The sequence below is a fragment of the Sturnus vulgaris genome, unplaced genomic scaffold (genome assembly GCF_052056855.1).
Source record: "Sturnus vulgaris isolate bStuVul1 unplaced genomic scaffold, bStuVul1.hap1 Scaffold_155, whole genome shotgun sequence".
NCBI lineage: Eukaryota > Metazoa > Chordata > Aves > Passeriformes > Sturnidae > Sturnus > Sturnus vulgaris.
Genome location: NW_028276072.1, coordinates 2,439,320 through 2,464,822, shown reverse-complemented (window position 1 = coordinate 2,464,822; position 25,503 = coordinate 2,439,320). Strand labels below are relative to the sequence as shown.

The 25,503-nt window shown below is 54.8% G+C and overlaps 1 protein-coding gene across 1 annotated transcript; it reads left to right on the top strand.

The window, feature by feature from the left end:
- The first annotated feature begins 220 nt into the window (after nt 1–220).
- LOC148219339 (Fc receptor-like protein 4) lies at nt 221–9,032 on the top strand. The gene is made up of 7 exons (XM_088157733.1): nt 221–242; nt 883–1,113; nt 1,428–1,682; nt 1,782–2,054; nt 2,497–2,766; nt 8,314–8,391; nt 9,004–9,032. The coding sequence occupies exons 1-7, from the start codon at nt 221–223 to the stop codon at nt 9,030–9,032; spliced, it is 1,158 nt and encodes a 385-aa protein (XP_088013859.1).
- Nucleotides 9,033–25,503: the final 16,471 nt, after the last annotated feature.

The following is a 25,503-nucleotide window of genomic DNA, read 5'->3' as shown; positions in this document are numbered from 1 at the left end:
CCTGCCCCCATCCTGTCTCACCCTGCCCCCACCGAGGGCCACCTACACATGGGGACGAGAGCTGACCTCGCTTCCTGTCCCTTCATCCGAAGAGCCGCCAGCCAGGGGACAGGGGACAGCCACAGCAGTGAGTGACAGCCAGTGCCCATGGCTGGGGACACCGGGATGGCCGGGAAGGTGGCTCTGCTCCTGTGGGGTGAGTGCCCCGGGCACGGGCCTGATGACCCTGGGGACGGGCCCTGGTGAGGCAGAGAGGGGTGGAGAGGGGGCACAGGGGGGCTGCGGGGTCCCCTGAGGTCCCCAAGGCCAGCACAGCCAGTGGGGGACAGAGCCAGTGGCTCCTCAGTGTGTCCGGGGTTTTGGGGTGGCCCTGGGAACAGGAAAAGGGGAACTGGGATTTATGAGAGGGATGTGGAGACAGGGATGGGGGACAGAGTTTTGGGGACAGGGATGTCAGGTTTGGCTCCACGGGGCTGGGGCAGCTGTGGCGACAGGGACAAGGGGAGAAGCACCACGGGGATGTGGCCGTGGGGCTGGCGGGGGTGAGCTGTGCCAGCACGGGCTGGCCGTGGTGTCCCTGTCCCCGAGGCGTCCGTGCCACCCGGACGTGTGACACAGAGCTGTCCCCTGGGAGCCTCTCCAGACCTGTTGGGGACCGTGCCCGGGCATTTTCCCACAAGAAGCCGTGTCCCCACGGGGACAGCTCGGGGACAGCCTCACACCCTGTCCCCACGGAGCCAATTCCACCTTGCCCTGTCCCTTCTCCCTTCCAGCCCAGACCCTCAGCCTCGCTGGTGAGTCCTCGGGGGATGCCATTCCCCCACCCCGCTGTCCCCAGCCCCTTGGTGGCCCTGGCAGGCTGGTGTCCCCTGTCCCCCGCAGGTGCCCAGACCCCCCAGCTCCTGGTGGAGCCCCCCTGGACTCCGGGGGTGCTGTGGGACCGGGTGACACTGACCTGCCAGGCCTCGGGGACCGCCCGTGCCACCACCTGGTACAAGGACGGGCGGCGCTGGGGGCAGGAGGGACGTGACCGCTTCCTTGTCACCGAGAGTGGCACCTACCAGTGTCAGAGACCCGGCAGTGGGCTCAGCCCCCCCGTCATGGTGTCAAATGGTGAGGGGGGATCTGAAATGCTCAGGGTGGCTCCCTGATAACTCTGGGTGGGCTCCACTCCGTGGGTGGCCTCACAACCCTCGTGTGACAGGCGAGAGCCTGTCCCCTGCACACAGGGACATCCCAGTGCATCCCAGTGCATCCCAGTGCACCCCAGTGTGGTGGGACTCCCGTGGTGACAGCTGTGCCACGGGGCTGCTCCCTGGGACCCTCCTGCGCAGTGGACACTCCAGCCAGATGTCCCCGGTGCCGTGGGCACCCACTTTGGACCTGTCTCGGGCTCCTCAGTGACACGGGACCCTCCTGTCCCACAGACCCGCTGGTGCTGCAGGTGCCAGCACGGGCGCTGCTGGAGGGGGACACGGTGACACTGCGCTGCAGGGGCTGGCAGGACAACCCTGCCACCAGGGTGCGATTTTACAAGGACGGGAAGGATCTAGGGGGGTCCCTCAGGGGCGCCAAGCTGTCCCTGCCCCCCCTGAAGCTGCACAACAGCGGCCGCTACAGCTGCGAGGGCTTGGTGGCCTCAGGAATGTCACTGTCAGCACCGGTGACAGTGACAGTGCACGGTGAGCACTCCCACGGCTGCAACTCCAATATCCTGACACCCCCAAAGCCACTTCTCAGTGGACTCAGAGTCACAGTCGCCACCCCCATCTCCTTCCCAGAGCTCGTGCCGGTGCTGAAGGGTCCCCCCGAGCTCACCGAGGGGTCCCCCCTCAATCTCAGCTGCCTCAGCACCCCCAGCCCCCTGCGGCCCCGAGCCCCCCTCCTGTACAGCTTTTACCGGGACGGGCAGATGCTGCAGGGCCCGCAGGGCTCCCCGCAGCTCCTGGTGCCCGCCGTGGGGGTCTCCCACTCGGGGAATTACGGGTGCGAGGTGCTCTCCGAGGGGGGGGCCGTGCGGAAGAGCAGCTCCCGGCTCGGCGTCACGGTGCGCAGTGAGTGTGGGGATGGGCACGGGGAGCCCCCACCGCCCTCCCAGATCTCCCATCCCTGCTCAATCCTCTGCGAGCCCCCCCTCCTTCCCAGCTCTCTCCCTGGGTCCCCCCATTGCCCATTGCATCCCTCCCAGGTCCCCTTACCCATCCCTGGGTTCCTCTCTCCCTCTCTGAGGCCCTTCAATTGTCCACAGGTCCCTCCATCCCTGTCTGGGTCCCTAAACCGTTCCCTGTGGTTCCCTTCAACCCTCTCCATGTGTCCCCTCGCTGAATCTCCCATCCTTCCACCCCTTTCCAAGCCTCACTCCGTCTCTGTGCCCCCTTCTTCCTCACTGGGATCCCCCCAGCCCTCTCTGATCCTCCCTCTCCATGAGTCCCTCACTGCTCCCTGCTGTCCCCCACTCGTCCCATGTCCCCAGTCCCTCCTGTGTCCTCCCCACAGGGGTCCCGCTCTCTGGTGTGTCCCTGTCGGTGCAGCCCCCCGGGGGACAGGTGGCACTGGGGGACCACCTGGTGCTGAGCTGCGCAGTGGCCATGGGGACAGGTCCCCTGTCCTTCTCCTGGCTCCGGGAGGGTTCGCAGGCACCACTGGGCACCGGTCCCCGCCTGGAGCTGCGGCACGTTGGGGACAATGACAGCGGCCACTACAAGTGCCAGGCCAGCAACAGGGACAGCGTGGCTGAGAGCCCCACTCTGAACGTCACTGTCGTGGGTGAGTGGAACCCTTGGGCTGGGGGTGACCCCACCCACAGCATCCCCAATTCCACACATCCCAAATTCCACCTCATCCCCCCCACACCAGCCCCAGCCCAGCTCACAGTGCCAGCCCTGGTGTCACAGACCAGCGAACAGGGACCCTCTGGCTCCAGGGATCCCCACCCAGGACATCCAAGCCATGCATCCCTAAGCCCAGCTGTCACATTCCCCACTGCACATCATGTCACATTCACGCTACTGAGCGTGACCCTCCCAGAGCACTGAGACCCTTGGCATTGGGGTGATGCCCCCGTTGATGTTCCTCATGGCACCCATCACATCCCACCCACGCCATTCTGTGCCCCCCACCAGGTGACAGCCATCCCCACCCTTGGACATGGCATCCCTCATCCCACCTTCCCCTCACCCTCATCTCATCTTCATCCCCCACTCCTCATCCATCACATGCTCTCCTCCCACACCTCATGATGACCCCCAGCACCATGGGGTCACTGTCCTGGGTGAAGGAGACCCTCTGTATCCAGGAGTCACCATGCAGACTCCCTCATCCCTCCTCACCAGGTGCCAGAACCTGTCCCCGGCCTCAGCCCTGTCTGTGTCCCCGCAGTGCCCGTGGCCAATGCCACCATCGCCCCTGGTCCCCCGGCACTCCAGGTGCATGCAGGTGACTCTGTGACCCTGAACTGCTCGGTGCAGGTGGGCTCAGCCCCTGTCACCTTCACCTGGCTGCACGATGGGCAGGAAGTGGGCCGGGGTCCCCTCCTGGATCTTGGGGACATCGATGTGGGACATTCAGGCACCTACCAGTGCATGGCCACCAACCAGCTGGGACAGGACGGGCACCGCGTGTTCCAGGCACTCAGCCCAGAGCTGGCCCTGGAGGTGACACCACAGGGAACCACTGGACACTGGAACAGAGGTGGGATCATGTAGAGAGCCTGGTGCAGGATCACACGGGGTCATTGGGATTGCAGGACCCCTGGAGTGACAGGTGACCCTGATGTGTCCCTTCTGTCCCCAGCAGTGGCCGCAGGCATTGGCGGGTCCCTCCTCTTCCTGGTCCTGCTCCTGGGTGTAGCTGTGCGCTGGCATCGGTGGAACAACATGGGTGGGTGACAATGGGGACCATGGGGACCCTGGGGAGCTGGGGGACCACCTGCCTGTTGGGGTGATGGGGTGGCACCCAGAGCCTCTGACTTGGCAATGATGGCTCAGGACCTTTGGTCAGGGTCCTGAAGGATTTGGGGTGGTGTTGGAGGGACTTGCAGGGATTTTGGGGGTTCTTTCAGTGATCCTGGGGGAATGTGGAGGCTACCCCATACCTGGCAGGCTTGAGCTTCAGGGGGCTCTGGGGGTCCAGAGAACAGAGCAGGGGTTCTGGAGGGCATCAGGGATGCTCAGGGGTCCTGGAGGATATTGAGGGTGTAGTCGGATTTCAGGATTGCTGAGAAGGGTCAGGACCCTGGGGACCCCACAGTTATCCCTCCCCTCTTTCCTTTGCAGCTGCCAGGAAGCAGCAGGAAAGGTGAGTAGGGGGCTCAAACCACACTCTCGTCTTTGACCCCAACCCCCAAGACTTCCCATTCCCTCCCACACATCCCCTTGATTCCCTCAGGGCGCCCCCGGAGCCCCCGGCCCTCCCAGAGGAGGGGAAGGTGCTGTACACCCACGTCATGATCACCAAGCAGACGGGGGGTGAGTCCGGGCTGGGGCACATGCAGAGGGACACGTCACCCATGAGTGTCCCCCTGCCCAGATGCCACAGCCTGTGTCTCTTGCAGCGTCCCCCCGTCCCACCACACTCCAGGATCCCCAGGTGACCTATGTGGAGCTGCCAGCAACCCATGGGCGACTGCGGGAATGAGGGGACATCTACGGGAATGTGCTGTGACACTCGGGGCATGGCTGGGCACTGGGGGGCTCTGGGGGCACTGGGGGCACTGGGGGACCTCACCCATGGGCAGCCACACATGTGTGTCCCCTGCACTGTTCCCGTGGGTGCCCAACATTCACGGGTAGGTGGGCACAAGTGTGAGGCAGCACAGGGCATCCAGAGCTCCACATGACCCCAGAACCCACAAGGATTTCCCCACTCCCCCTTCCAGTATCACCAGTGGCTCCCCATTCCACATCCAAGTGCCCCCAGTACCCTCAGAGACTTCTCCATTCCCTCCAAACTGTGCTGCCAGTACCCCCAAGGGCTCCCTCTTTCCCCTCCCAGTGCCTCTCCATTGCTCCCAGTCGATCCAGGTGGTTCCCATTCTCTCTCCCAGTACCCCTGTACTCCCAGTGCCTCTGCAATGCCCCTCTCAGCACTCCCAGGACACCCACGGCTCAACATCTCTCCTCCCAGTGCCACGCGAACACAGGACTCGTTTCCCTCTTACTGGCACCAAAATGCAGCTTTTTGGTTCAACTGCCAGAGATGGTGTTTCTTTGTTCAGCTCTGTTGGGCTTTAGGAATGGGATTCTCCAATTTTGGGCTGCCACTCAAAACCAGTGCTCTGGGTTCCCTTCTGCCCTGTCTCAAACCCCTCCTGTGCTGTGTTCCCCACATGATGATGTCCCAAAGGGCCTTGGGGATTCTGGACCCTCCCCCTTTTCCAGAGCAGTCAGGATCAGGCCATGGCACAGGGTGGGGTGTCAGGGATAGGAAAAGTTTGATGTCTCAAAATATTTTGGAACACCTGTGTGTGGCAGGGCTGGGTCAGGCCTTGCTTTTGGTGGCACAGGGCCCCATGTGTCATTCAGTCTGTCAGCCATAGCACACTGGGGACAGTGTGACGCTCTGCCAAACCCAGCTCCTGATTACCTGAGGGACCAGGAGTCCCACCTTGGCAGAGGGCCCTTGGTGGCCCAAGGGCTTAAAAAGCAGAGCAAGAGGTGGCCAAGTGTCTGACTTTGTCTGCTCTTGAAGTGCCTGCCCCATTCATGCTGGAACCCAGGAGTTGGAAACTGTCATGATTTAAAAGAGAAACACCTGCCATAGAAAGCAGGAACTCTCCTGGATTGGAAAGAGGACCTATGCCTCCAAATTTTTTTAAGTGTGAAGTTTATGGGGCTTCCAGGCAAAAATGTAGGAAAATGAATAACAGTTCATTGCTAGGAAAGTTCTAGAACAGAACAGAACAAACAGCAACACAAGAAAAGAAATTTCCAACCCGCTCAGGGCAGTTCATCTTTGTGCAGTTATGACCACGGCCAGCAGGGGGCGCTGCAGGGAGCACTCCCGGCCAGCAGGGGGCGCTGCAGGGAGCCCTCACAGCCAGCAGGGGGCGCTGCAGGGAGCGATCACAGCCAGCAGGGGGCGCTGCAGGGAGCACTCACGGCCAGCAGGGGGCGCTGCAGGGAGCGCTCACAGCCAGCAGGGGTCGCTGCAGGGAGCACTCACAGCCAGCAGGGGGCGCTGCAGGGAGCGCTCACAGCCAGCAGGGGGCGCCCCGGTGCTGCTCGAACCCCTCAGGGGCCATGGCGGCCTCGTCGGGGGGGACGAGAGGAAATCGCTCCTTTTGCAAACTCAGGGGCACCAATCGGTCCCGGCACCATCCCCGGCAGTGCCCGGGCAGGACAGACGAAGGCAGCAGCTTGGCTCCTAGTGCCCAGTGGCAGCGTAGCAGTGTCCCAGGGCCAGGCACACACCCTGCTAAACTCCTGCGATTGCTCTCCCTGATGCCGAACAGAAAGAAGGCAGCACCAACCCCAGGCAGGTCTCAGGTGCTCAATAGCACCTCTCCTGGCTTTACACCACACTTCCTGAAAACCCTCGGCCTTTCACTCCCTTTTTCTCCTGCAGCCCAGGCACAGCATCTTTGGGAATGTTGAATTCCCCTGCGATGTTGAGGAAAGCAGGTGCTCCTTGCTGACAGTGCCAGGCCTCCTCAGGGGGCTCCCCACCACATTTGGAGCTCCTTGTCTTCCTGGGCCACTGCTGGTCCTGACACAGCAGCCACGGGCGGAGGAGGAGGAGAAGGAGGAGGAGTCTGAGAGCAGAACCGCAGAACCGAGGGCTCTGCAGCTGCAGTTGCAGCTCCAGGGACAGCCAGGGATAGGAGCAGTGGCTTCGGAGGGATAAATGGGGTAAAAGTGGAGCTGCTTGGGCCAATGCCCCTGATCTGCTCCAGGTGCTTCAGACCCTTAAGGAGCTGTTGTAATTACCACCAGGGATCCAAAAATTCAACTGTGCTGCTAAACCATCCCTGTGCACAAACACACAGCGCTGCTGCCTCTCCCTGGGATTTTGGGATACTATGGCGGCATTGGACACATTTTAGGGGTCAGATGCCCCCCAGCTCTGCCCAAAAGAAGATTTTGTGGCTGCCAGGAACGTTTCCTGGTGCTTCTCACCTTCGCCACTGCACAGGGATGGGCATTGTCCCAGTCCTGCTCTGGCCAGCCCCAGGTGGCAGCCAGGACCTGAGGCTCCCCCTGCCCCCTTGGCTTTGATTCTCGCAGCTCTCGAGCTGCTGCAAAGGTGAGAATTCTGTGGGGGAAAAAGGCGTGGCTGTGGTTTGCTCAGCCCTGCAAGGAGCACAAAACCCGGTGTGAGCCCCAGCAGTGGCTCTGCCAGGGCCTTTGATGGTTTTCAGAGCAGGGCTGGCTGGAAACCCCCCCTGCGGGGCAGCTGCGAGGGAACCAGTCCGGAAATGCAGCAATTGATCATTTGGTCCCTGTGCCCAAGGGACTGAGAGAGCCCCAAAACTGCTGCAAATCCCAAAAGGATCTGCTCAACCTGACCGGGACCCTCCTCAGTCCGAGCCGAGCAGGCAGAGCTGAACAAACAAAAACCATTTCTCCCAGTTTAATCCTAAAGCTGCATTTTGTGTCCAATGAGAGGGACAAGGGTCCTGTGCCCCCTGGCACTGGGGGAGGGAATGGGGAGCCCCTGGGGATACTGGGAGCACTGGGAGCACTGGAACGTGGAGCTCTGTGCAGCCCCAGATGGGACCCACCACTCGTGGCCACCTCCTGGTCAGGGTGGGCACCCATGGGAGCCTGGGGGGGGCCAAAGGGGGGGTGCCCTAGGAAAGGAACCCCCAGTGCCCCCAGTGTCACAGCACGTTCTCGTAGATGTCACCGGGGTCCTGCTGTCGTCCTTGGGGTCCCAGCAGCTCTGTGTGGGTCACCTGGGGGATGTGCTGGGCAGGGACCTGAGAGAGACTCCAGGGTTGGAGACCTGGGTGGGGGTGACACCCGTGGGTGACGTGCCCATGTACCCCCCCCATACTCACCCCCTACCCACTCAGTGCCCACAACATGGGGGTCCATCACTGCCCCCTCCTCCAGGGGGTCCTATGGGGATAACTGGGGTTCTGGGTGGCGTCTGGGGCAGGGGGGGAAAGGGGAGTCCTGGCCAGACCCTCCCACTCACCTGTGCTGGGGCTTCCTGGCAGCTGCAAGGAAAATGGGAGGGAGTGACCATGGGGACCCCGGGACCCCTGACCCTGCCTGGGACCTTGGCAGCTCCAACAACCCATGGGATACAAAAATTCCCACTGCACCCCTTATTGCCCCTGGACACTCCAATCACCCCTGAATCCCTCAGAACTTCTGCACCACCACAGTGCCCCCATTGCCCCCCGTGCCCCCGACCCTCTGAGCAACAAAACTCGAAGCCTGGCAGGTAGGGGCACCCCTCAAACTCCCCCAGGACCTCAGAAAGATCCCCCAACATCCTTGCATGACCCTCCAAGAGTTCCCTGAACCCTCCAGGATCTCCCAGTGCCACATCAATATTCCTGAAAACCCAGCCAGTGATCCCCCTGGAGCCCAACCAAGACCCTCAAAATTCTCCCCACAGCTCTCAGTACCCCCAGCCGAGGTCACTGCGGGCTCAGTTTCCCCCAGCCCAGGGGCCCTGGGTGCTGCCCAATCTCTGCCCCCACTATGGGGGCTTCCCATCACTCCAGTGCCTCCCACTTCCCCGAGGGTCACAACTTTTGTTGTAGAATGTCACAGATGTCACGGGGTTCCCATGGTTGCCCATGTGGCCCCTGCAGCTCCACATTGGTCACCTGAGGATCCTCCACCATGGGGGCTCCGTGGGAATAAGGGGATGTGTGGAAGAGGATGGGAGGTCCTGGAAGTTTGGGGAAAACACAAATCATGGTCAGAGCCTGCAGTCACCTTTCCTGGTGTTTCCTGGCATCTGCAAAGGAAAAATGGAGGGGTGACTTTGATTCCCCATCCACCTCCGGGAATCCTGAACCTCCACCCGACCCTCAATTCCCTCCAGGTCACCCCAGTATCCCTGATGCCCCCTAGAAACTCTGAATGACCCCAATTCCCCAACACACTGAGCCCCTCGATCGCCAGGCTTGGCAGGGAGGGGCACCCTATCAATTCCCCAAAAAGTTCTGATAGGATCCCCAACGTCCCTGCACGACCCTTCAGCACCTCCCTGCAGCTGTGGAAAGGGGTTTTAACTCTTTAAGTGCAGCAGAAATAAAATGCATAGCTACATGGTCGTCTTTCATGACAGGAAGAAAGAGACGAGTTTCTTCAGAAACACACTTGGTTTTATAGCATGACTCGCAATTCCAAGAGTAGAGAAAAGGTGATTGGTTCAGAGACAAGACACCCCATTGCCAGGGCCTGGTCAGGCACCACAACAGGTGTTCTATCTTGTTATTAATTCTTTTTTATTTTGACCAAATTATCACCCTGGGAGAAATTCTCCCTAGCGTTGAGCTTATTGGCTGGGAACAGAGCTGAGAAGCTGCAGCCTGGAATATTTTTCAGGCTCTAATTTTCTTGCTTTCTCAATATGTGTCCCTACATGATTCCATGAGACTCCACAGGGTCACAATGGCCCCTCGATTCCATGGAGCCCCAAGGTGTCACTATGGTTTCCTTGGTTCTTCAATGTAAGGATGCCCTCTTGGTTCCCTGGAGCTCACAGTGTCACTCTTGTGGCCTTGATTCCATGAGTCCCTGCAGTACCACAATGGTCCTTTGGTTCCACGTGGCCTCATCATGGTCTCCTTGGTTCCATTAGGCCCTGCTGTGTCACAATGACATACTTGGCTCCATGATGCCCAGTACTGTAACAAAATTCTCCTTGTTTCCATGGTGTCAGAATGGCACCTTTGTCCCACCAAGCCCCACACTGTCACTGTGGTCCCCTTGATTCCATGAGGCCCTGCCGTGCTACAATGGCCCCAATGGCTACAATGGTCTCCAGGGAGACTCTCTACAACCACCTGAACAGAGGGTGTAGTCAGGTGGGGGTCTTTTTCCTCTCCAAGGCAACCACTGACAGAATGAGAGGACACAGTCTGAAGGTGAGCCAGGGGTAGGACACGTTTGACATCAGGAAAAAATTCTTCACTGAAAGAGTGATTGGGCACTGGAATCTTCTGCCCAGGGAGGTGGTGGAGTCACTACCCATGGAGGCATTTAAAAAAAGACTGGACGTGGCACTCAGAGCCATGGTTTAGTTGGTGAGGTGATGTTAGGTCATAGGTTGGGCTAGATGATCTCACAGGTCCTTTCCAACCTCGCTCATTCTGGGGTTCTGTTTCATAGCTGTCTCCATTGTTCCATGAGGGCCTGCAATGTCATAATAGGCCTTTGGTTCCATGAGTCCCCACAGTGTAACAGTGGACCCTTGGTTCCATGAGGGTCCTCAGTGTCACAATGGTCTCCTTGGATCCTCAGTGTCCAAGTGGCCCCTTGGTCACAATGAACTTCAGGTTCCATGAGCTTTCATACTCTCAGCAACAGTTCTGCAATGTCACCATGGACCATTTGTTCTACGAGGTTCTGTAGTACAACATGGTCACCTGGGTTCTGGGAGGCCCTGCAGTGTCACAATGCACCCATGGTTGCAGGAGGTTCCACAGTGTCACCATGGCCTCCTTGGATCTGCAGTAGAACAATGGACCATTGGTTCCATGTGGCCCCACAGTGTCACAATGACCCCTTGGTTCCATGAGGCCTTTATCTGTCACAATGGACTTTTGGTTCCATGAGGTTTTTCAGTGCCACAATGGTCTCCTTGGACCTGCAGTGTCACAAGGGACCATAGGTTCCATGTGGCTCCACTCTTTCAAAATGGATTTTGGTTCCATGAACTCCCACAGTGTCAAAAGGCCCCTTTGTTCCTTGGGGTGCCATAGTGTCACAGTTGACACCTTGGTTCTGTGAGGCCCTGCTGTCACCAAATCTCCAAAATATCAGAATAAGACTCCTTAACACTAATTTGGTGCAGGGCATGGACACCGTAGGACAGCCTGGGCTGCAGAGGGCACAGGGATGGGCAGCAGCTGAAAGGCCCTGACACAGCCAACTCCTGCAGCACTTGGGCCATGCAGGCTGGCCCTGGGCCTGAGGCCAGCAGGGGACAAGTGAGCCTTGCTGTGCTGGGGCCTCATTGCCTCCTTGTCCCTGCTCAGCAGCCTGGCAGGGGCCGCCCCATGGTGCTGCCCTTGGCATTGCACATGGCCAGAGCCCAGTGGCCCGGGAAGAGCCCTGAGCAATGAGGGAGGGACAGGATCTGCCTTGCCAGGGGCTGGGGCTCAGCCCTTGGCCCTTTGCATTCCTGAAACACATCCAGGTTTGCTCAGCATCACAGATACCTTTCCTTTCTTTGTCCTCACCTGTCATCAGTGCCTCCAGTGTTGTGCTCAAACAGGAATCAGGGGACATTTTCCGAGTCATATCCCTCAGTGGAATCCATTAAAACTTCAATAAACTTTGGAGTTTGAATATGACTTTGAGTTCTTGAGAAGTTTTCCTTCAGCTCCCTTTCAGGGACTGATGTTCAGGGACTCAGCACTGTTGGAAAATCTCAACTCTACAGAGACAGGAAAACTGAGAAAGGTTTTAAAAGATTTTATTCCATTATCAGTCTCCTTGAAGGGTGAAACATAAGACATGTAAAACTCAATGCCATTCCATCAGAAGCCAAGTTATTTCCTGGTTACAATACCTTAGAAATTCTTTCAGCCTATTAGCTTTTGCCACACAATGGTGCTAATAATCCTAACACCAATCACCTAGTATTCTACCCCATGTGCTCTTGCCACAATGCATCTTTCACAGTTCTAATTCTCAAAAATATCTGATCTTTTTGTAAGGCCATTGTTTGAAACTTGTTTCTCGTTCAATCTCTCTCTCAGCAATGTCTTCTCTATTCCAGGGCCATTCTGAGTCAGCACACCTTATCTCAGAGTTTGCATCCAGATGTACAAGACTGAGTGAGCTTTCAGTCAGGCTTTGAGAATCCTTTACAAATCCATTTCTCACAAATATCAATCACAGAATGCTGCAATCACCTCCACTCTAAAGAGAACAGTAATAAAATACAGCCTTGAAAATGGGAATGGATATTTCTAAGAAGGTCTTTGTCATATTTCTCTATAATTGGAGTTGAAAAACTACTGAATGAACTGGACCAGACGAGAGGGAAATCAAGGCAGGACCATTGTTTGCTAAGAAACATCTCAAAAATTCAATCATAATTAATATCTAAAGTTTCTGATTCCGTTCATGGGTCTTGCTGAGGGCCACGACTGAGAAAGTTATATAGTTATAATTAGTTCAAGTAGAAATATGTTTTAGGCAAGCAGAAATATGCATTATGTAAGCAAAGCAGTATGTTAAGTAAGATAGTAAAAGTTTGTAAAGCTTAGCAATAGAACCTGCTATAAAGTTAGTTAGAAGTTTAAGATATATCAGTGTAGGTTTGTGAAGTGTTCTAGGATTGGTTGAAAAATGAAGCATTGCAGCAAAGCCATGAGAAGGAAAGCAATTAATGATTGGTGTAAAAGGATGCTGGCAAACTTCACAGAAGTATTGGATTGGCTAAAAGACGAACATAAAGCATTGTAACTAAGAATGAGGTGGCTTCTGATATTATGGTGTTGGATGTAACACCTTTAATGTCTCACCCTTCTATGAGACTGACACCATGAGGCCATAAACCATCTTTTACAACGTCTCTCAGTTGCCCCATCTCTTGTAATATCAATCTCCCAATACACAATTTTTTGACATCAGACACGACTAATGAAATCACTAGGGACTTAATGGACACCAGGTCTATCCCATTAAAGTCAATAGGGATTTAGGGACACCTGGTTTAATCCATTCTATTTCATGGGGATTTTGGTAAATTTTGGTCCTAAAATGGGGAAATTTGGGAGAAATCTTGGGCTGAATTCTAGGAATTTCTGCTCCAGGATCGCAGTGCCAATGCTCTGGATGTCCTGGATGAATTCCTGGAGGCCAATCCCAAATCCCTAATCCCACACCTGCGGTCCATGCTAGAGCTGTGCCTCCAGGTAAGCCCAAAAATGTCCATTTTCAGCTGAAATCTGGGAATTTTGCACCCAAAATTGGTGTTTTTAGCACCAAAAATTTTGGGACATCAGGTCTGCCCATTGATAGGACTTGAATGGGAAGAGTTACTGTTTAAACTGGAACCACTGGGAAGGGCTAATGCGGGACACTGGGGTGACTGGGAGCACTGAAGCAAAAGTGGGACCACTGGATGGGATTTGTAGAGATAATTGGAGATAAACAGGACTCCAGGTCTATCCCATTGAAATCAATAGGAATTTAGGGACAGCAGGTCTACCCTTTAATGGCAATGGGGTTTAGGGGCACCAGGTCTACCCAATCAAAGCAAGGAGGATGTTTGAGACACTAGTTTTCGGGAGGAGCCCAGGGGTTTTTGGTGATCCAGGTGTCCAAGGGGTACCCAGGTGTATCCAGGTGATTTCTGGGGGTACCCAGGTGATTTTTGGGGATACCCAGGTGTACCCAGGTGATTGTTGAGGGGTATCCAGGTGATTTTGGGCAGTATCCAGGTGTACCCAGATAATTTTTGGAGATATCCAGGTTATTTTTGGGGCACCCAAGTGACCTGACTCACCTTGACAGGCCAGGAGAAGATGATGGCCACCATCCTCCCAGTCGATGTGGACACAGGTGACCCTTGGCAGCAGCAGGGCTGTCACAGGGCACTACAACATTCAGGGGGTACCCCAAAACTCCAGGTGAGGACATCAGGGGTGGGAGCCCTGAGTTACCTCAGGAGAAGATACAGATCAGGTACAGCCAGGTGCTTTGGCCCATGGGGTTGGTGCAGATGGTATTCTGCAGCAGCTCCAGCTCTGGGGTGTGCAAAGGAGGCACCCCAAAATCTCAGGGGGGCAGCAGGGGAAATCCCAATATCTCGCTGGGGGCACCCAAGTATCCAGGAGTTCAGGTCTACCCATTAAAGTCAATGGGGATTTAGGAACACCAGATCTACTCATTGAAGTCAATAGGGACTTAGGAAAACCAGGTCTACCCATTCAATGCAACTGAACCAACCAGCTTCCAATTTAGGCAAGGGATGGGCTGGAAAATTTTGGGGATCCCACAAAATTGTGGAAGTTTTTTGGGGTATCCCTCAGCTTCCTCCAGCCTTCCAGGGGGCAGAGCCCTTGCTGTAGTTCCTGGTGGGCTTCAGGAGCCCCAGGCAGTGTTGCCAGGCTGAGAAGTTGGAGAAGCTGTGCCTCAGCAAGGCCCTGGTGAAGGGCAGCTCGGCCTTGAGCTCCTGCCCGGCCACAGGGGCCCACCAGTGTTCCCAGGTGTGGACTGGGAAGGCACCAGTATAAACCAGTAAGCACTTGGAGCCACTCCCAAGCTCCTGAGGCCTGTGGCATCAGCTCCCAGTATAAACCAGTAAGGCCTCATGCACCCAAACCCATTCCCAGTGTGGTCCTGGGGCTCCCAGGTTTATACTGGGAGGGCACCAGTATAAACCAGTAAGCACTGGGAGCCACCCCTGAGCCCCTGAGCCCATTGCAGCAGCTCCCAGTAGAAACCAGTAAGCACAACCTGAAGTCACTCCCAGTAGGCACCAAGTTCCATCCCCGTATAAATCAGTAAGGCCAGCATTCCCAGAAGTTGCTCCCAGGGAAGTGCCAAGCATCCCAAAGCCCCCTCCCAGTATAACCCAGTACACCCCAGTATAACCCAGTAAAATCCAGAATATCCCTGTATAACCCAGTATAAACCACTACAATCCAGTCACTCCCAGGACCACATCCTGGTATAACCAGGTGACCCCCAGCACCCCATCCCAATATAAACCAGTATAACTTGCAGTCAGCCACCAGGTCCTCCAAGCCAGCAGGGGGCACTCACACAGCCCTGCTCCCTTTCCCAGGAGAACTCAGTACAAATCAGTAACCCCCCAGCACCTCATCTGTGTATAACCCAGTAACCCCCAGCACCCTATCCCAGTATAACCCAGTATAAACCAGTCACTCCCAGTACCACATCCCAGTATAACCCAGTACAGACCAGTAAACCCCCAGCACCTCATCCCAGTACAAAGCAGTATAACCCAGTAAAACCAGTACACACAGCACTAGGTCTTCCCAGACACTCAGACAGTCTTTCCCAGTATAACCCAGTATAACCCAGTGACCCCAGCCCCATCCAAGCACCCCCTGGACCCCATCCCAGCACAAACCAGAACAAACCAATACAACCCACTCACAGTTGCAGGGGTCGGCCACCAAGAGGCGATCACACTGTGCCAGTTCCTCCCGGCCAGCAGGGGGCGCTGCAGCGCGGCCCAGCACCCAGCCCTGGTGGTGCCACACCCCGTAGGATTTGGGGTTCACCCCCAGGATCTGCCCCATAAACAATAGCTCCGACAGCACCCTGAAACCTGTATAAACCAGTCCAGACCAGTATGGACCGGTATAAGTGGTAAAAACCAGTAAAAAACAGTATCCAACTGTGTAATACATACGTAGTAACCAGTACAAACCAGTATAGACAAGAAAAAACGAGTACGGACCTCTACAAACCAGAAAATAGGTAAAAACCAGTACAAACCAGTGAAAACCCTTGGCTGTGTCAGGAGCCAAGCTGGCTGGGCCCGGTAACAAACCTGCTGCCCAAAGTCAGTAGAAATGTTATGACCCATTTCAAACACCTCAACACCCATCCCTTCACCCACCAAGTGATTTGTAAAGACATGAGCACACATCTTTCCTCTCACATTGATGGTTCCTGTGCTGGTGACAGTCTGTTAAACCCAGCCTTCAGCCTGAGCTCTCTGCTGTTGCAGTTCCATGCACAGAGGTTGTTGTCTCTCAGCCCTTCCATGGGCAGGCTGGTGTTCAGCCATCTCCAGGACAGCAGGGCCCCAGCCCACGTCACTGTGCCCTGGGAAGACAAAAACCATCACTCCAAATGTGCCCTTCTCCTCCTTCTTCCCAGGCATTTGGCCCTGCCAGTAGGGTTTGCTGGAAAAAGGAGACCCTGTGACACTGTGGGACCCCTGGGAACCAAGAGTCCATTGTGAGACACCTGGGCCACGTGGAGCCAAGGAACCATTGTGACACTGGGGAAACTCATGGGACCAAGGGGCCACTGTGACATTGTGGGGCCTCATGGAACCTGTGAGCCATTGTGACACTGCACGGCCTTGTGGAACCAAGGAGACCATGGTGACACTGTGGGGCCTCGTGGAACCAAAGATTCCATTTTGAAATTGAGGAACCTCATGGAACCAAGGGTCTGTTGTGACACTTTGGAACTCCAGAGGCCATTGTTGAGTAGAGAACCTCATGGAACCAAAAGTCCATTTTCACAGATCAAGGCCTCATAGAACCAAAAAGAGCATTGTGACTCCATGGGCCCCAATGGACCCAAATCTCCATTGTGACAGTACAGAACCTGATGGAACCAAGGGGCTTTTGTGACACTGCAAAGCCTCAGGGAACCAGGGAGTCCAAAGGTCTGAAATAATCCTTGCAGGGTTCTACCTTGGGAAAGGGGAACCTCCTTGGTGGCACCTTGGGCTTGGCACAAACCTGAGGAGTGTGTCTGTTTGCAGTGGGGAGACTTAGGCTTTTTAGATAGTTTCCAAAAAAAGCATGAAAACACCTGTTTGCCAGAGTGCAGTCAGTTCTCCAATCAAAGCAGGTCCCAGGTGAGTGAGGACAGACAGGATGGGTCTGGGGAATGTGGAGCAAGGTTGTCCACACTGGCTCAGACCTCAAGGCACAGCTTCTGTGAGCAGGCCAGACCTCCTGAGGAGAGACCCTGGATCAATATCAACCATTGAATGCTGCAATCACCTCCACTCTAAAGAGAACTGTAATTAAATACACCCTTGAAAATAGGAATACATAATTCTTAGAAGCTCTTTGAATAATTTCTTCATAAATGCACTTGAAAACCTTCCTAATGAACTGCCCCAGACCCGAGGGAAATCAAGGCAGAGCCATGGTTTGTCAGGACTTGCTTGATCCCAATGAGCCCCATGGTGCATTTGGTGCTGAGCCCTTGAACCTCAGGACCTGAGAGGAGATTGCACAAACCTTTCCAGGAGTCCAAGTCAGAAGAAAAACCCAAAGTGTCTCAAAGCATTAATGGGTCCCACTGAGGTCCATCCCCAACACAGGCTCCTCATGGACTCCTTGGAGGAGAGAACTGGAGGCCATGATTACCCAGAAACCTCTGAGAGACTCAGAGAGAAAAGGAAAAGGAAAGTACCTTAAAAAACGGAAGTACCTTGAAGCATTAATGAGCCCCACTGAGTGTTGTTACTGACAAAGGCTCTCAAGGGACTAATTAAAGGAGATAATTGGAGGCCATGATTGCACAAAGTTCACAGAGACTCCAAGGCAAAAGCAAAACCCAAAGTCCTGTGAAAAACCTGCAGTCCCTGGGAGCATGAAGGAGCCCCCAGGGCCATTCCTGACCAAGGCTCCCCAGGGACTCGTCCCAGCAGATCCCTGAGGCCACTGGGATGTGGGGGGATGCTGAGGGCAGGACAGTGGCCAGCCTTGCTGGGGCTGTGCCAGGAGGCCCCAGTGGCTCAGGACAAGGTGTCTCCTCCCAGCCCTTGGTGGCACAGACCCTGCTGTGCCCCAGGGCACCAAGACTTGGCTTCTCTTTGTCCCCACCTGTCAACACTGCCTCCAGTTTCCTGCTCTACCTGGAACCTGGTGACACTTTCTCAGCTGTTTCCCTCAGTGGGACCCATTAAAACTAGCAGAAACTTTGGAGTTGGATTATGACTTGGAGTTCTTGAGAGTTTTCTTCAGCTCCCTCTCAGGGACTGATGTTCAGGGACTCAGCACAAACCCCAAGAGGGTCATTAAAGTCCTTGTGCTGTGTCTGTGCTGCTGAGCTGGGCTGGGCTCCTGGCACAGAGGGAGATCCTGGCAACCAAGAAGAGCTTCAAAAACACATTTCTCTTCATGAGCAGCTCTTCTCCCAGCTCAGCAGGGCTCAGGCACTGCCTGCAGCCACCCCAAGCACAGCACAGAGGCACAGAGAGCTTCAATCAGTCAGGGCTGGGAAGATGCTCAGAAGTGACTGGGGCAGAATCACTCCCAGCCCTTGACCCAGGAAGCCTCTGGCTGCAGGACAATGCAGCTGCAGCTCCTGCACTGATCTCCTAAAGCTGGAACATCCCAATGCCTGCAGACTCTGTGAGTACATTCTCTGAATGTTTCTAGGGGAGAGGAGGTGAAATTCTCATAAAACTCTGACAGGTTGTGGGTTTATGATCAGTCACAGAATATTTCCAAGACAAGGATTTTGATAAAAATGAAGACATTTCCTAAGACTTTGTATTCAGTTTCATACTATTGGAGAACGGCAGGAAGGAGGGTATAAATATTAAAGGTATTATAAATTTTGATAAGTGCTTGAGACATCCGAACTGTTATTTTTAGTGATCAATAGGTTCACAGGAAATTCCTGATGTGTTTTCAGTCACTCTGCCCATGCACAGCACCAGCATCCCCTTTGCTGGACCCATCAGGCTCAGTCTAACCTGTCCCCTCTCCCATCTGCAAACAGAACCTGCCCCAGCCAGTGCCCTGCTAACAGGCAGGGTTCTGTAGGGCCAAGGAGAGTGCACAGAGATTTGGGAGCTGTGAGTGCTGGCAGGGAGAGATCAGGCACAGGGAAACACCTCCAGGAGGAAAATCCCCAGGACACAGAAAGAATATCAGGCAATGAGAGAAAACAAAACACAGAAATGTTGTAGCAGGGAGAGTTCAGAGGTCTCCATAGGATCCCCTGCAGTGCAGCCCCTCCCTCTGAACAAGCCCCCTCCCTCCTGTCCCCCAGCCAAGCCTCTGCCCTCAGGGCCGGGGGTCCCAGGTGTGGAGCCCCTCCTGTGCAGGCAGAGCTGCAGCAGAGCCGTGGGGCAGCTCTGCAGCCCCAGGCCCAGTTCCCTCTGCAGAGCACAGGGCTGGGAGCAGCTGCCTGGCACTGGGGGCTCTGGGAGGGGGCACAGCTGGCTCAGGGTGACGCTGTCCCCAGTGCCTGGCTGTGGGCAATGCTGTCAGTGCAGCCGGGGAAGGAGCTGGATCTGCCTTACTCCAATGCCATCACTGGGACACTTGGAAGTGTCTCTGAGATTTCAGTCCAAGCTGGGAGCTTCAATCCAGGATGCAAACCTGTCCTAGACCATCTCCTGGTTATAAAATTAATGGAGAAAGGAAGAGATGTTCTGACACTGAAAATTCTGTTAGGGTGGTGAAATGAGCAATGTGAGTCCTTGGATACAAAAATGCTGCTGTGCTGTGGTGGATACATTGCTCTCAGCAATATCTGCTGATCTTTAAGAAAAACAGGGCAGTGTGAACATCCTCCATTTGAGAAATATGAAAGCCCGAAGAAACTCCGAAAAGAATGAAGAGACAGATCATTTTCCCTCAGTCTCCACTGATCATCTTGCCTCAGGGAACTCACTCTGTTCTACCAGAGGGCAGCAAAAATGCTGAGGGTTTCTGATATCCAAGAATACCAGTAGAGACGTGGGGGGAGCTTAAAATACAAAACCTCAGAACTCTGAAACACCAAAGTGTATCTGTGTGTGTTACTGGGGAGGGCGTATGGGATATGGCTTTGATTTTGGTACAGCCATCTCCTCTAACTCCTCAATAACTTTTTCTCCATGAACAGGTCCCCATGTCTGCCAACAGCAGCTCCATCAGCCACTTCCTCCTGCTGCCATTGGCAGACACGCGGCAGCTGCAGCTCCTGCACTTCTGCCTCTTCCTGGCCATCTCCCTGGCTGCCCTCCTGGCCAACGGCCTCATCATCAGCGCCGTAGCCTGCGGCCACCACCTGCACACCCCCATGTTCTTCTTCCTGCTCAACCTGGCCCTCACTGACCTGGGCTCCATCTGCACCACTGTCCCCAAAGCCATGCACAATTCCCTCTGGAACACCAGACACATCTCCTATGCTGGATGTGCTGCTCAGCTCTTTCTGTTCGTCTTTTTCTTTTCAGTAGAGTTTTCCCTGCTGACCATCATGTGCTACGACCGCTACGTGTCCATCTGCAAACCCCTGCACTACGGGACCCTCCTGGGCAGCAGAGCTTGTGCCCACATGGCAGCAGCTGCCTGGGCCAGTGGCTTTCTCAGTGCTCTGCTGCACACAGCCAATACATTTTCCCTGCCCCTATGCCAGGACAATACCCTGGGCCAGTTCTTCTGTGAAATCCCACAGATCCTCAAACTCTCCTGCTCACATTCCTACCTCAAGGAACTTGGGCTCATTTCTGTTAGTGCCTGTTTAGCACTATGTTGTTTTGTGTTCATTGTTTTCTCCTATGTGCAGATCTTCAGGGCTGTGCTGAGGATCCCCTCTCAGCAGGGACGGCACAAAGCCTTTTCCACCTGCCTCCCTCACCTGGCTGTGGTCTCCCTGCTCCTAAGCACTGCAGTGTTTGCCTACCTGAAACCCCCCTCCATCTCCTCCCCATCCCTGGATCTGGCCCTTTCTGTTCTGTATTCGGTGGTACCTCCAGCCCTGAACCCTCTCATCTACAGCCTGAGGAATCAGGAGCTCAAGGCGGCAGTGTGGAGACTGAACACTAGATGGTTTCAGAAACATTAAACTGCTTGCCAATTTCTGAAAATCACTTGTAATAAAAGTCACCTTTGATTCTTCTTGTTGGTTTGCTTGTTGGTTTGTTCTTTTCTTTCCTTTGTTTTAGCTTTTCAATATAGTCTACAAAGAAATGTCATTATTTGTGCTGTATTTCCTTTTGATTTTCTCCATCTTTTCTGTGACCCAGAGACTGTGTCAATGAGGGGCTGTGCTCTTGGTAACTTTAAACAAAATAAAGGATCTCTCTCCCAGCAAAGTTTTATTCAGAGATGCCCCTTCTGTTTCCTTCTCTGGAGCTGCAGCAGCAATGTCTGTGTGCAGAGCTGGGGCAGATCAGTGCTGGCACAGCAGCTGTGCCCAGCAGCAGCAGCAGCACTTGGTGTTGCCAGTGCTGCTCCCGTGCCACTGCCCCGCTGCCCTCCTGGCCCTCGTGTTGCTGCAGGGCCTGAGTGCTCTCGGGGCCGGGCACAGCCCTGGGGGTGGCAGTGCCGGGGCTGCAGCAGGGACAGACCATGGGCACTGCTGGGGCAGCGCTGACGCCTCAGGGCAGGGCCTGGGGGCTCCAGGCTCCTTGGCCAGGCTCTCTCCACAACACTTGGCCAGGCCAATGCTGAGCACAGAAAAGCCCCACGAGCAGCCCCAGGCTGGCTGTGGGCTGGCTGGGGGCAAACAGCATGGCTGGTGCTCTGCAAGCTCCCTGCAAGGGGGACACCCTGGCAAGGAGCAGCAGAGCAGGGGCTGATCCATCCCCACTGCACTGGACACCCCAGGGCAGCGTCCCAGAGCGTCCTCATGCACCTGCCAACAACATCCCCCCTCTGCAGCCCTGGCCTCTCCCCCAGCTCACACAGGAGCTGCATCCTTGCAGGCACACACACGGCAGCACTGGCTCAGGAGCCCCTGTTTGCATTGCACACAGCAGGGTCAGCACCCCCATGGGGCTGCTGTGGGGACATGGAGCTGAGTGAGCACAAATGCCATCAGCCCCTGGGGCCAGCAAGGGCTGGGGGACGGCAGGGAAACCACTCAGCTTTGTCATGGCCTCTGAAGTCAGCCAGAAAGTTTGTTCCCATCAGCTGTGAGTTTCCTGTCCCACTGCAGATGTAGTTGCTTAGAGCCAGGGCTGCCTGGCAGCCAGCTCTAAACTGCCCTGAGCATTTCCTTGGCTTCACTTTTGGTTTCTTTCCTCTTACCTTCTCAAGATTTTTTCCTCTTGCCCATCCATGTTCCCTCACCTGCAAACAGACAATCCTTGTTTGCCCTTTCCTCCCTGGTCCCACTACCCATTTCAGTTCCTGAGCTGGCACCATGGGAACATCCCTTGGGGAGCAGGATCATCCTCCAAGTGCTTCAGGAATTGTCTGTAGGATCCTGCAGTGCCTCGTGCTGCTCCCTTGCCAGAGGCACCACAGGCCAGGGGGGCACATCTGGGCTGCTGTGTCTGGGTGTGGGGCTCCCTGTTCTGGGCAATGAGGAGGGGCTGGAGAGGCTCTGCAGGACTGACAGGATGGGCTTTGGGGCTGTGTGGAGAAGCTGAGGGACCTGGGCTGCTGGACCTTGTGAAGAGGAGACCCAGGGCTCATCCTGCAACTGCTCCAACGGTGGTTTCAGATAATCAAAGAATCAGTCAGGCTGGAAAAGACCTTAGATATCATCAAGTCCAACCTGTGCCCTGACACCACCTTGTCTCCCTGAGCCTACTCTTCTCCAGGATAAACATCTCCAGCTCCCTCAGCCCCTCCTCACAAGACTTCTGTTCCAGACCCCTCACCAGCCTTGTTGCCCTTCTCTGGACACGCTCCAGCCCCTCCATGTCCTTCCTAAATTGGAGGCCCAGAACTGGACACAGCACTCGAGGTGCTGCCCAACCAGTGCTGAGCACAGGGGAAGAAACACTGCCCTGCTCCTGCTGGCCACACCATTCCTGATCCAGGCCAGGTGCCATTGGCCTTCTTGGCCACCTGGGCACACTGCTGCCTCATGTCCAGCCTGCTGTCCATCACTGCCCCCAGGTCCCTTTCTGCCTGGCTGCTGTCCAGCCACTCTGTCCCCAGCCTGGAGCACTGCAGGGGGTGTTGTGGCCAAAGTGCAGGACATAGCACTTGGCCTTGTTAAACCTCACCTTGTTGGATTTAGGCCCTGGATCCAGCCTGTCCAGGTCCCTCTGCAGAGCCCTCCTACCCTCCAGCACATCCACTCTCACACCCAGCTTGGTGCCATCTGCACATTTGCTGATGGTACACTCAATGCCCTCATCCAGATCATCAATGCAGATATTGAAATCCACGCTGGCTGGCTCTGATCCCTCAGCCATCCTGTAGGTGCCCTGGGATGGCACTCAAGGTGATCTGTTCCATCACCTCACCAGGCACCCAGGTCAGGCTGACAGGCCTGCAGTTCCCCACATCCTCCTTCCAGCCCTTCTTGGGGATGGGCTCACATTGGCACCTCCAGTCCTCTGGCACCTCCCTGCTGAGCCAGCACTGATGAGAAATGATGGAGAGCAGCTTGGGGAGCTCATCCAGCAGCTCCCTCATCCCCCTAGGATGGATCCCATCTGTTCCAAGAGACACCTGTTAGGATCTGAGTGGCTCAGCAGGTCCCCATCTGCTTCCTCCTGGATTACAGGGGGTCTGTTCTGCTCCCTGTCCCCATCTCCCAGGTCAGGAGAACACTTGTCCTGAGCTAAACCTGTCCTATTGTTGAAAACTGAGGCAAAGCATGAGTTAAGTATAGCAGCCGTTTCCTCATCCTATTTATTATATTCCCCCTATATCCAATAAGGAATGGAGGTTCTCCTTGTCCCTCCTTTTCCCATAAATATATTTTTAAAATCATTTTTGTTATTCTTCACAAAAGTGGCCAGGTTACATCCTAATTGAGCTTTCACTTCTCTCATTTTCTTTCTGCATGACCTAACAACATCCTTAAACACTTCCTGAGTTTTCTGCCCCTCTGTCCACAGGTGATGCACCCTCTTTTTTCCCTGAGTTCCTGGAAAAACCTCCATGCCCAGCCAGGCCTGTCATTTTCCTTGCTAGGTCACTGTTCACTTTTTGGCACAGAGGGACAGGCTGCTCCTGCGCCTTCAAGATTTCATTCTTGACGTGTGTCCATCCTTTCTGGAATCCTTTGTTTTAAAAGGCTGTTTCCCTTAAGAAAATCAGTACCTGATTTGGTGCTCCACAAAGCCACATCTTGAATAGGCCAAAGTCTGCTCTCTCTAAGTCCAGTGTAGAAGTTTTGTTGATGCCCCACCTGCTTTCACAGAATATTAAAAAACTGCATTATTTCATGGTCACTGTACCCCAAACAGCCTCTGAGCACCACATCTCCCACCAGCCCTTCTCTGTTTGTGAACAGCAGGAGACAGAGCTTTCCTTGTGAGTGAGATGAGAAGGAATTTTGGTTTTAATCAAGGGCATATTATTTTTATTTTTCAGTTCAGAGAAGGGCTGACTGAAGCCTTCCTTAAGCGATCTTGATGCTGAATGTCTCCTTAGGAGGTCTGGGCATGCAGAAGGATGAGCCCCTTGCAGGCCAACCCTGTTTGGACAACCTGCTCCTCACCCCCAGCCTCACCATGTCTGACATTGCCTATCTGGGACTGACATCCTAAAACATAAAAAACCCCTATCAATTTATTATTAATATTGTAATTCAATTAGATAATAAAAATATAATTATGCTTTTATATTTATAATACTGTTATTGTTTTTTTCTATTTTTTTATATTTACAGGAAAAAAATCTCTACATTTTTAGCAACCAGAAAAATTAATGGTCATTGGTTTTAAGTAACACAATTCACTTCATTAATTGGCCACTTTTGGCCGTTAATTTCTCCCTGTTTATGATAATTAGTCCTATTTAATCCCTTTCTCATCTTTTTAATCATTTTGCAAAGACAGGATAAAACTGGGCCACTTTAGGGTCCATGAAGACATTTCTGGAGTACATTTTAGGAAGTTTTGGCTCTGGGGAGGGAATTTAGGAATTTAGTGGTCACTTAAAGATTCTGACAGAAACTTCAGGGTCCGAGGGAGCTCTTGGGGGTCCAGGGTGGGCACTTGGGGGTCAGGGAGGGGAATTTGGGGCCATTCGGGGTCCAAGCGGGCACCTGGGGGGCTCTAACGGGGCTCTCCGGGGCGCGGGGGATGATGGGAGTTGTAGGCACAGGTATAATACGGTTCAAAGGGGCCGCGGAGCATCATGGGAGTTGTAGGTGCAGCTACAATGCCTCTCGGTGGAGTGTGGTGCATGATGGGAGATGAAGTCATGGCTGCAATAGCACTCTATGGGAACCACGGAGCATGATGGGAGCTGTAGTCCCGGAAGTGGCTCGGCCGGGGCGTTTGGGGGTTCGGGAAGGCACCTGGGGGACACTTTTGTGTCCGAGCCGAGACTTGAGGTGCTCAGGACGGAACGTGAACGGTTCGGGAGCACTTGGGGGGAGCTTGGGGAGCTCTAACCGGGCTCTTTAGTGCTCAGAGCACGGCAGGAGTTTTAGGTACAGAACTGTGTTATGAGGGACTCTGAGGCTGTGGGAGATTACAGGAGATGAATTCCAGAAGTGACTGTAACGGGAATCTGTGGGGTTGGGAGCATTCAGGGGATCTGGGGACACTTTTAGGGGGTCCCGAATGGGTGCTGAGGAGGCACTTCTGAATCCTGGAGGGTCTGGGGGACACTTAAGGGACATGTGGGGGACGGACACCGGGGTTCTGTGGGGCGCGGGGCATGAGAGGCGTTGTAGTCCCGGCTCCAGTCGGGCTCTGTCAATCCCAGGATGTCCCAGGATGTCCCTGTGTTTTTAAGTGCAGCCCACAGTCCATCCCAGTCCACCCAGATTCCCTCAG